The sequence below is a fragment of the Solenopsis invicta genome, chromosome 16, assembly GCF_016802725.1.
Source record: "Solenopsis invicta isolate M01_SB chromosome 16, UNIL_Sinv_3.0, whole genome shotgun sequence".
NCBI lineage: Eukaryota > Metazoa > Arthropoda > Insecta > Hymenoptera > Formicidae > Solenopsis > Solenopsis invicta.
In genome coordinates this window covers 4,790,216-4,801,543 of record NC_052679.1, presented here as the reverse complement: position 1 = coordinate 4,801,543, position 11,328 = coordinate 4,790,216, and the positions used below count along the sequence as shown (strand labels likewise).

The following is an 11,328-nucleotide window of genomic DNA, read 5'->3' as shown; positions in this document are numbered from 1 at the left end:
AACATATGTCAACAGAATGTTGAAACAGACTTATTGTGTCTTATAATTGGTCTCTAATGGGAATCGAATCTGAAGAACATATTCTAAAGTCAAAACAGATGACTGGTAACAGTAATTTCAACGACCATTTAACAACAAACCCTAAACAAACTTGTTTATAGCAAAGCCTATAAATTCATATAAAATCTGTAAATAACGCAGTCTAGATTTGTCGTTAGATACGCCGATATAGAATACAGCAGACCAAATCTTTCTCTGAAAACAGAAACAGATTAATCGAGTTCTTGTATTAATTTTTATAAAATCTTAAATTGTATTATCAAAATGTATCTTATTTATTTTCATTTTTGAATTTTGAATACTTAATTATCTCCAAAGTCACTTTGTTAGAATGTCAGTGAAATATTTTATTATGCTGCGTTTTTTATTTTATTTTATATTGGGCGATTTTAATGAATATACAGGGTGATTATTAATGAATGTCCCCATTTTTTACCATAGGAGCACGCATTTGTAATTTCTAATATAATAATATGTTAGAAATACGTATCGTACGTCGGTAAATCAAGCTCCTATGGTAAAAAGTGGGGACATTCATTAATAATCACCTTGTAGATCTTTTGGCTTTATATGCCGTCAAGTTATTTTTTTACAAAAGTAACGGCAACTATAACACATTACTTTAATAAAGTAACATTCCTGTGTATTTCTAAATTTTTTTAAAGAGAGGAATACGAATACAGTCTTGGTTTTTTTTTTGCCAATTTATATCTGTAACATCTATGAAATACTCGAGTTTACATCCGTTTGCTCATTTAATGTGCATTTCGCAAATAAAATTAAACCAATCAGATTCGACTGCAACTTATGTCCCATTTGTACCAAACAGAGATTACTTTTAATCTCAGTTTAATTTATTTTTTATCTTTTTTCAATATAGATTGACTTTAATCTTGATTTAACTTACTTTTTATCTTTTTCCATTCCTCAGAACTCGAAAGAGATAAAAAAGTTAATTAACGCTTAGTATCCACTTAAAGAAAACAAAAAAAAAAAAACGAAAGGAATAATCTTAAACCTCAGACTATTTTTTACTGCTTGACTACTTCTATCACTACCCTAGTAGCATTTTCTGCAGAGCAGAATCTGTGTGCAATAATGCAGCAAAATTGAGTCAGATGTACAAATGGTTATTCTCAATCCTGCTGGCAGTCAGCTGACAGTCTATCAGCAAAATTCGTGCAATGTACATTGCAAATGAACTATTTGCAGGTACTTGCTGCAGAAATGGGACATAATTGGACCAGATTCTTCTCCTAATTACAATCTGTAAACAGACTGCTGCAATTCTTGCAGCAGATACGCATATTTCTTTCAAGAATCTACCTCACAGAATCTTTCAGAGGACTTGAGCAGAATAAGGAAGCAAATCATAACGTCTTGCTGGCAGACTTGCCAAGGTCTGCTACAAGATTTACAGCAACCTTGCAGCAAATTGCTTCTAGGATGTTTAGTGCAGTAAATTTGCTCCTCGTAAAATGCAGAATTTATTTGATGTATTTATTATCCAGGCAACACAAAGTTTAAAATCGTTTTTATGACGTCTTATTCTTATTTTAGACATCGTGTTATTTGAATATATATAATAATAATCAATTACATATAATTAAGTGTGAAAATATTTGTAACAGAAATCCACGTGTAGCGTTATCGTATCGTTATCATTGCAATGAGAATGCATACTGATTACGCGTTGCCTATTCTTCTCGCGTTACGTTCATAAAAAAAAACAAGAATAATTGCATGGTTTCCACCGATAACACACATTATGAGTTCGACGCAAAAATGAAACGAATTGTGATATCCGGCAGCACCGGAAACAGTAGCCTCTGCTCTTTGAGAACCGCTGTGGAAAAAGGTAATTACTCTATATCTCGTGTCTACTTTTTTGCAATATTATCACAGACAATACGCAGCAACAATTCACACGCGATGATTATCTGTTTTAGCTTTTCTCTTAATTAAATAAAATTAAAATGTTTATTTGTACAAAAGAATGCAACATAATGTAATTAATACAAGGTCAGAATGAGTTACGTTAAAATAATGCAATTAATATTTTTTTCATGTTAAAAATAAGCTTATATACTTGTGACATGTAAATTACTGTATACATAATTTGCAATTTATGTATATTATAATTTTCTAATTTTATATACGTATAGTATATCAACTATTTATCTGTATTCTGTCATTCAAATCAAGTTTTACATCAAAAATTTATTCGATTATCGTTAGCTATCGTTTAGGTCTAGAAGTGAAAGCTTTTGTAAGAGACAAGACTAAAATCCCCGAGGATCTTAAAGACAAAGTTGAAGCAGTTGTAGGAGATGTCACTAATGCGAAAGACGTTGCAAAGACGGTAGCTGGTAGAGATGCTATCGTGGTACTTGGTTTAGGAAAAAGTTTGGGTAAGCAACGCGTATATTTTTTAATATTTACATTCTAATATATACATGTACATCTTTTATAGTCGTTGTATAATAATATATTGCACTTATTCATTTTATGCTACTTCAAGACGATACTACCGTATTATCTTAAGATATGCAAAATATAATAGATGCCATGAAAATACATAATGTTGTGCTGGTCTCTGTATGCCTATCAGGTAAGATGTAATATTAAGAGAACTGGTACTAAGATATGTGCCAAAATCATTAATAATCATAATAGAAATCTATTATATTGCGCTCAATATTGTAAAATTGCTGAAAGATATTTATTTGACATATTCTCGAGTTTTTTGTGTTCTTCTAACGCTTATTTGCACTACAATAATGTAGGCTTAATTTTAAATTCGATTTAACATACTTTCTACCTTTTTATACTTCTAAGGATTAATTGATGCAAACATGCACCTAAATATTCAATTTTATCACATACTTTTCTGCACTAATGTCTATTACTGTCTAAATTTTTAAAGGTACTGTTTTTCGGGCTTGAAGCAGTGCCTATTGGATTTGATGTGCACAGAGATCATTTCCACATGTTTGAGGCAATCAAATCGAGTGGCTTAAAGTGAGTGGCAATATTTCTACCGTTTATCGCAGGTACGCTTAATGAAGATAATGAAGAGATGACAAAGTATATTTTTAAGAAAAAAAATTTAGATTTTATTTTTTTCTTCAGAGACTTCAAAATGCAAATATACTATCGTAATGGAGTTTTCACCTGGACAACCACTAATCTCCAAATATAGCTTGGATGAATTTCTCATCAAATGTCTTGAGAATCCCCATTATTATCGAAAGAAAATTAGCATCGCAGACACGTCATGATGCGAGAAGAAATGTTAGGATACATGAATAATAAATGCATGTATTTTTTCTAGTGGAAAAATAAATATGTATATTTGTGTAAATTGTTATCACGTTTTTTGATAAATTCATTCTCACAATTTACGCATTTGCCAAGCAATTGCACAAGTTTGGATGAAAAAAAACAAGGGTATTAAGCACATGATGATTTGTCGCTGGAATATAACGGACGAAGAAATATTTGGAATAGAAGCAGTCTGACAAGAAAAATTGCATTAAAAAACTAAGAATGAACCTGCTGACATTTCATATATAAGATTTATAAAAATATATTATGTAGTTATATATTATGTTAGAAAATTAACTTGCAGCACTCTACATTGTAACTTATATTAAGAACAGAATTTGTAATATCCAGTGTTTCGTTCGCGTCGCTCGACCGAATTGGGAAGTCAAATGCACGTTATTCACAAGTGAATTAATGTTTTGAAAAATTTATGTAATCGTTTATATAAGCGATATGTATTAATGATTTCCTAAACAAAAGTTCTTCTTTAAATGGCAACGTGCTAAATCGTTTATCCCATTTTGTTCTGCTTGACAATCGTATTTGTTTTTTTTTAAGCATTTAATTTCTATTGATATAAAGCTCTCGCTGGCCTTGTTCGCTAGTGGAAGATGCGCTCTGAAATTTCGATATAATACTAGTATCACAATTTTTTTACCATGTGCGTCTTTTGGGACAGCATTCGCATGTCGAAAAACTTTGACAGTTGAAACGCTGGCATTGGAGGTGGAGGTGGCGGTAGTGGTTGTCCGGCGGAGTGATCGCCATTTCGTTCTTTGAATCTCGTCCTACCGAGGGGCGGACTGGCAGTTATGATGTCGTTAATGCCGTATGCTTTAAATGGATCACACACCTTGTAACCATTCTTATAGTAAAACACTTCCTGACCATCTGTTTTCAGATAGATGTTCTTCAGTCCCCTTTTTGTGACGTACTCCTCCACGCCGCGCAACAGTCTAGATCCTAATCCTTGAGATCTACACTGATAGTTGATTACAACTAAAATAAAATATCACACATATGTATTTTTTTTTATTATGATTCTGTGTGATGCATCTTTGATTTAATGTGTTTTAAATTAATTCACTTATGTGTTGTACACTGTGCTGCTATCATTTCTGCTTCTACTTACCAGATTCTATGAAGCAGCTGACTTTCGATCTGGCTACCATAGATACTTTGCAGTGACCGAGAACTTTGTCTTGATTATTAATTAGAACTAGACACGTGGGAAAATTGTCACAGGACACACTTAGAGATTTCATTCTGCAACATAACAATATAAAACATGTTAGTTTATCTCAATATATCCTTGTTACTTCCTAAATCTTTGAACTCAAGGAGAAAAATAACACACCGTGCAGTCTCGCTTCGAGGCCATTCAGAATTAAGCAACTTACAACAGTCTTTCATTAAGTCAGGCCGATGGTGAAGAGGTATCACTACATACTTAACATCTCTTTCTGTCATATCTTGCCTGTAATCAAAATGAATAGCGTTAAATTCTTCAAAATTTGATTAATCAGATTAGTATTTATAAAAAATAGTGAAAAATGCCTACATCTCCTTATATATTATTTTTTCACGTATATATTCATATTTAATTATCCTAAATATCCTTTACATAAAATCCCCTCTCCAAAAATGAATTAAATATTTCATTGAACTATCATATAATGTTTTAGTGTATCTCTCTACTTTTTAAGTATTTATAATTTCTCTTCCAGAAATGACATAAAATGCAGTTATTTATATATTCAAATATCTTAGTCTTTCATTTTTTATTAAAAGTAAAATCCAAAAAATAACTAGAATATATTTTTAATTAAGCTTCCTCTAAACTTGTTTACTTTCGTCATACAAAAAATCAAATACATTTGTCACTTCCTTCTTAATCAAATCTCTATATCTTTGACACATATACCCACCTGTCACAACACCTAAAAATACATCCTACATACGAAACAGCTACACAAGTCTGCAATACAATTTAACTACAAGATGCTGTGTATAAATATTTATTTGTCTACAAATCATAATTAACACATCTCTCTCTATCTCTTTTAATCTAGAGCTGCATCTAAACCTGACACACATGTCCTCCTGCCTCCTATACTTATAAATACCTATAAATATACTTTGAATGCGGACGCAGCCGCGAGTACACGTGTATGCGCGATTAAAGGCGAAGGTGTCGCGGATTGTCGTGGTGAATAATCTATCTAATATCTAATCTATCGAAAGATGCGACACCACGTCGCATCTTGTCACTGTGACGGATGAGACTGCGAATCGAAGCGTTCGGAGTGCGAGTCAACAAACTAGAGCAGGACAAGGTGGCGAGGAAGGTGTCCTTACCGTGCTCCTTAACGGAGACCGAGAGCTCATTCCCGCGTGTCCTCGGGTGTGGTACTCACCGGTGATGACGACTCATCTCAAGTTTTCCGCCTCGGAACGATATTTCGGGGCTTCATCCCCACCGCGTTATGCCGCATAACGCAGCAGCGTCCATAACGAGGCGCGCCGTCGCCAGCCGTCGTGTCACTTCTCTCTCTCTCTCTCTTTCTTTCTTTCTCTCTCTCTCTCTCTCTCTCTCTCTCTCCCCCGTCTTCTCGAATTTCCCAGTAAATAGATAGTGATTTAAGTATATTAGCATCTTCGGAAATATCGTAAATCATTCCTGATACCATCAGACGTTGGGTTTCCTTTTTATTTTTTCAGGTAGACTGCAACATACGATACTCATAATTATTCCATCGACAAGAGGAACGGAAACAGTTACTTCCAAGGAGACATGGTTTTTCTCATAAAAAATTTCCTTAACAAATCATACTGTTGTATTAAAATGAGATGACACTTCCTGATTGATATTCCAGCATAATCCATCGGAGTAGAAGATATAAATTTTACAACGTTTGCGAGAAATCGGTGTAAAGGAGGCTCGGACTGGCTCGGACAACGGAGTGTCAGAGCTAAAGAGTTCTCTTGATTGAGAAGTTCCGTCCACGTGGCGGCTCGCCCGTGACCGAGTCTATTAATGTTCGCTTCGAGGAAAAAACAGAAGAGGGAGACGACCCTTTTTCTCTCGGCGCCGTGTGCCCATTTCCTATTTCTTCCCGTAACCTCTATTCTATTTGCGGACCCGCAGGTGCTCCGCATTTTCGTGCACGTGACGCTCGTCGCGCACGTGATCTGGTAGAAAACTGTAGAAAACTGCATTGTCGACTGGCGTAGGAGAAAATAAAAAGTTTTATAGCTGTATTACCGACACAAACTTTGAGGTTCGATAACCACAGATGCGCGTCCATGCGCGTCCCGCCACTCCCGCCGCGTTGTCATACGCGGAAGAAGACAGTAGCAGTTTGACCAAGTTTGACGTTTGACGTGTCGCGTAGCGGATCCTCAAACCACCTCAGACACGGGGAACATTGGGTATTTGGCACAAATTGATAATCGCTGTAACATAATTCGATAAATCGTATACCGATTCAAATGCAACGGCATATCCCACGATCTGCGAAGTAAATAATAATTGATAACGAAGCGAGGCATGAGAGGCGGCACCCAAGAAACCGCATGCAAATCAAAAGATGCGACGACCTCGCAAACGAACGAGAAGGAAGACAACGCGACGTATGTAAAGTTACAAAATTGTAGTTATATTAATACTATGTCTTTCAGCGCAGCCAAAATGTCATTTCGCTTATAATTCCGACGAGTTATTTTTATTATAAAATGTTGACTTATATGAAAATTGTTATGACGGTAGAAATACCAGTGTTTTTCCTTTGATCTTATTCTCAAATATTTTTATTTGACAAGTATTTTTCTCGAAAATTACTTTACATTTTCATTTTTTTCTAAAAATCTTTACTAGCAATACTTATTTATTATAGAAAATGTATATTATTCTTTAATGCGACATTAATGTTGAATAAGCATGATATAATTAATTACAGTGTAATTGTAAACTGTTTTTACATTTGTAGGGACTGGTGGCTTCTGTTCGGGGGTATAACTGTACTTACTTTGATCACACGATTTTACAAAGTCACAGAACCTCAGCATGTGTGGTAAGGGAGATCAAAAGTTGTATCAATTTTAATTATGCTTGATTATCTTTTTTTCATGAATATTTCAAAATTTCTAACTTTCTCAGTTGGGATGAAACACATTTTGGCAAAATGGGTAGCTGGTACATAAACAGGACGTTCTTCTTTGATGTACATCCACCTTTGGGAAAGGTAGATTTCTCACAGAAAATTTTATGTACATTTTTCAGGTGGAAAATTCAACTGTCATAGGATTGAAAAATATTTTCTACTCTATTTCAGATGCTCATTGCTTTGTCCGGGTACTTATCCGGCTATGACGGGACGTTTGCTTTTGAAAAACCAGGAGACAAATTTGAAAATGTCAATTATATCGGCATGAGAATTGTAAGTTAATTAAAATTTTTCTTGATTGAGATAAAAAACAAGATCTACCTAGGAATTCACAAAATTTATCAATGGCATTAAAGCACTGCAGAAATTTAATCAAAAACATTTCCTATTTTAGTTCTGCACAATTCTGGGTGCAACCACTGTTCCTCTGTCATACCTTATCGTATGGGATTTTACCAAGTCGATTCGTGCCTCTGCTCTTGCTGCTCTTCTCATTTTGTGTGGTAAATTATAATATTCTCATAATATAGATAATTCTAAATAATATTGGAGATTACTTAGAAGATTTGTTTTTTTCTGTTGCAGACGTAGGATTGTTGACGTTGAATCAGTATATCTTGCTGGATCCCATATTGTTATGTTTTATGATGTGCGCGACATGGGGCATGGCGCGTGTGGCATCACTTCAATATCAACCATTCACGCGAGCCTGGTGGTCGTGGTTGTCGTTCACCGGAGCTTCGCTCGCGTGCACGTTTAGCGTGAAATTTGTCGGGCTTTTTGTTATTCTGCTTGTGGGTGTTTACACCGTGTATGAGCTCTGGCGAGAATTGGGCGATCTGTCAAAGCCTATTGTGAGTAATTTAACAATAAGAACCTAATATATTAAGATTTATAATGGCGCAAGGGCGAGAGATTTACATTTCTGTTAACTGATACTAATGTCAGTGATTAACGAGCTGGTCTACGAGTTTGTGATGCTACTAATTTAATAATTAGTAAGAGACCAAATGGACGATTAAGGTTCCAAAGAACGACCTCGATTTTACTTTTTACAGTCTTATGTGGGGAAACATTTGTTAGCAAGGTGCTTTTGCCTCATCCTATTACCGGTTTTACTTTACTTGCTATTTTTTTATATCCATCTTTCCGTTTTAAATAAAAGGTAAGAATTATTGCATTAATGTACAGGGTATTCCCTTTTTTACAGCCTGTCAGATATCTTGATGAACTTGGTATCAATGTTTCCTTATTTCTTAGAATACCCTGTATAATACGCAAAAATTATAATTATCCATCCAAACTGCTAATATTTAATTTACAAATGAATGTTTTATTTAGCGGAAGTGGCGATGGTTTCTACAGTTCGGAATTTCAATCGCTATTACGTGGAAATTCATTATATAACGCAACGATGCCGCGACAATTAGCGTACGGTGCCACTATCACATTAAAAAATCATCGAACAGGTGGCGGTTACTTACATTCTCATTGGCATTTATATCCTGAGGGAGTCGGCGCTCGGCAACAACAGGTTGTTATACATACAAATACTTATATTTAGTACAAGATAGCATACAAATACAAACATAAAATGAATGATGATTATATGAATTGATAAATGTACATGAACTGTTGAAATAAAAGCACGTCTTATTTCAGAAAATGTATATAACAATAGAATGAAATGAAATTCTTCTCTAACTAATTGATTACAGATCACGACTTATTCTCACAAGGACGATAACAATTTGTGGTTGGTGAAGAAATTCGACACGGACGTGATACCGTCGGAACCGGAATTGGTTAAACACGGCGATCTCGTGCGTCTGGAGCACATTACGACGAGACGAAATTTACACTCGCACAAGGAGCTAGCGCCGATATCGAAGAAACACTATCAAGTCACCGGATATGGAGAGGTTGGACGATCAAACGTGATTTTGTTATTGTTTACGATTACTTCTTTAAACATCTTTCTCTTTATTCGTTTTAGAACGGTACAGGCGATGCTAACGACGTTTGGAAGATATTAATAACAAACGGAAGGAACGACGACGTGGTGGAAACGGTGACGAGTAAATTAAAGTTCGTGCATTATCTTCATCATTGTGTGCTAACGTGTAGCGGCAAAACGTTACCGAAATGGTTAATATAGCAATAAAAATTACATAAATTTAAATCTTTCACGTGAAACCAACGTTGTACGATTATCAATTTTTATTTTGTAGGGGATACAGTCAACAAGAGGTTTCTTGCAACCCCAATATGAGAGATAAAAATGGGTTGTGGAACATCGAGGACAATCAATATGCTAAATGTAAGCGAGCAATATAAGCCGTCGAATTTATTCTTAACAATTAAGACAATATATTACAGTATTCGTTTTTATTAGTACCAAACGTCAGTTTCCGAGTGTACGCGCCAGGATTTCTCGACAGATTCCTAGAGTCGCATGCTGTGATGTTGCAAGGCAATTCGGATCTAAAAGTGAAAGAAGGGGAGGTGTCTTCGCGGCCGTGGCAGTGGCCTATAAACTATAGAGTACGTTATCAAGTTATACACTATTACTCCCTAATATAATACTTGTATTGTCGTTTTAAGAGGGCAAGTTCTGATAGCAACATATCTTTTTTTATAGGGGCAATTCTTCTCTGGGAACAATCAAAGAATATATCTGCTTGGCAACCCCATTATTTGGTGGGGAAACATAGTCTTCCTTATAATATTTGTAATTCTTTACATCTACGCTTCCGTGCGCGAGCAACGGGGTTGCATCGACGACACCGTTGTGCTCGAACGGCGAAGTAAAATAATGCACGCTGGCAGGTGGCTTTTCCTCGGATGGATCTTGCATTATGTGCCTTTCTGGGCGATGACTAGGGTACTGTATTTTCATCATTATTTTCCGGCTCTACTGTACAGCTCCATGCTGACAGGGATTATATTGAATTACGTTATTGAGAGCTTCCTGTTACTGCTACCTGGCAAAGTTGGAAATACAATTTATCATGTCGTGCTGGGAACTATAATTTCCGGCATTGTATATAGGTAAAAATCGCCTTTTGTTCAATTGCTAATTTTATAATAAAATAATTCATAACGCATATTTTTGAAAATTAAAAATTTTTGCTTGAATGATTTTTATTAAGAAGCGATATCGAAAAACATTTGATCAAACGTTTTAAATTAAAATTGCAGCTTTTATCTGTTTTCGCCATTGGCTTACGGGATGGACGGTCCATCCGCCATGGATCCCGACAGTTCGATGCATTCTTTAAGGTGGATGGAATCTTGGGAATTTTAACCAGTGCAATACAAAGTACTTTATATTCGTACATATACTCGTAATTTTATAGCATAATTAGTAATGCGGTATACTTTACACTGTACTGCTAAGAATATTAACTTGAATCTGCGACATGATGACTGAGATATTGAAAAATGCTCATCTTTTATATTATTTATATTATTTATATTTTTTATCAAACTATATATATATATATAAAGATTTTATTTACGATGTTTTCTACTTTTTACAATTTGTTCGTACAAACATTAAAATGGTTTAATAGCAAAATAAGTTGAGTGTTTCAGCTATTCTATCGAAATTTGGATTTTTTTGTGACTTCTTCCAAGAAAAACAGCACGACATACCTATGACAAAACTATGGCCAGTGCGTTACGTTTTTTGAAATTGCTGTTGAGTACACTGTCTGTAACGCTTGTACAGACAATTACCCTAACGATAACATCGTTTCGTTGTAATATATCA

At 35.0% G+C, this 11,328-nt stretch overlaps 2 protein-coding genes and 1 pseudogene across 4 annotated transcripts; 2 read left to right on the top strand and 1 right to left on the bottom strand.

Annotated features, from left to right (window-relative positions):
- The first annotated feature begins 1,744 nt into the window (after nt 1-1,744).
- Nucleotides 1,745-3,430, top strand: LOC105203387 (annotated as a pseudogene).
- Nucleotides 2,467-6,355, bottom strand: LOC105203397 (N-alpha-acetyltransferase 80). 3 transcript variants are annotated; one of them, XM_011172187.3, is made up of 5 exons: nt 6,221-6,355; nt 5,805-6,113; nt 4,745-4,864; nt 4,520-4,653; nt 2,467-4,386 (listed from the first exon to the last, which is right to left on the bottom strand). In XM_011172187.3, the coding sequence occupies exons 2-5, from the start codon at nt 5,819-5,821 to the stop codon at nt 4,031-4,033; spliced, it is 627 nt and encodes a 208-aa protein (XP_011170489.1). In that variant the 5' UTR covers nt 5,822-6,113; nt 6,221-6,355; the 3' UTR covers nt 2,467-4,030. The 3 variants fall into 3 exon arrangements, with proteins under 3 accessions (XP_011170489.1, XP_011170495.1, XP_039314298.1); XM_011172193.3 differs by lacking the exon at nt 6,221-6,355 and having other exon boundaries at nt 5,746-5,899; XM_039458364.1 differs by lacking the exons at nt 5,805-6,113; nt 6,221-6,355 and adding an exon at nt 5,316-5,531.
- A 227-nt stretch (nt 6,356-6,582) lies between these two features.
- LOC105203421 (protein O-mannosyl-transferase 2) lies at nt 6,583-11,136 on the top strand. The gene is made up of 14 exons (XM_011172217.3): nt 6,583-7,020; nt 7,377-7,460; nt 7,547-7,631; nt 7,722-7,826; nt 7,948-8,056; nt 8,139-8,407; nt 8,612-8,718; nt 8,895-9,087; nt 9,272-9,475; nt 9,550-9,701; nt 9,785-9,873; nt 9,949-10,097; nt 10,195-10,604; nt 10,755-11,136. Exons 1-14 carry the CDS (start codon nt 6,938-6,940, stop codon nt 10,858-10,860), a joined length of 2,145 nt encoding a protein of 714 aa, XP_011170519.1. The 5' UTR covers nt 6,583-6,937; the 3' UTR covers nt 10,861-11,136.
- Nucleotides 11,137-11,328: the final 192 nt, after the last annotated feature.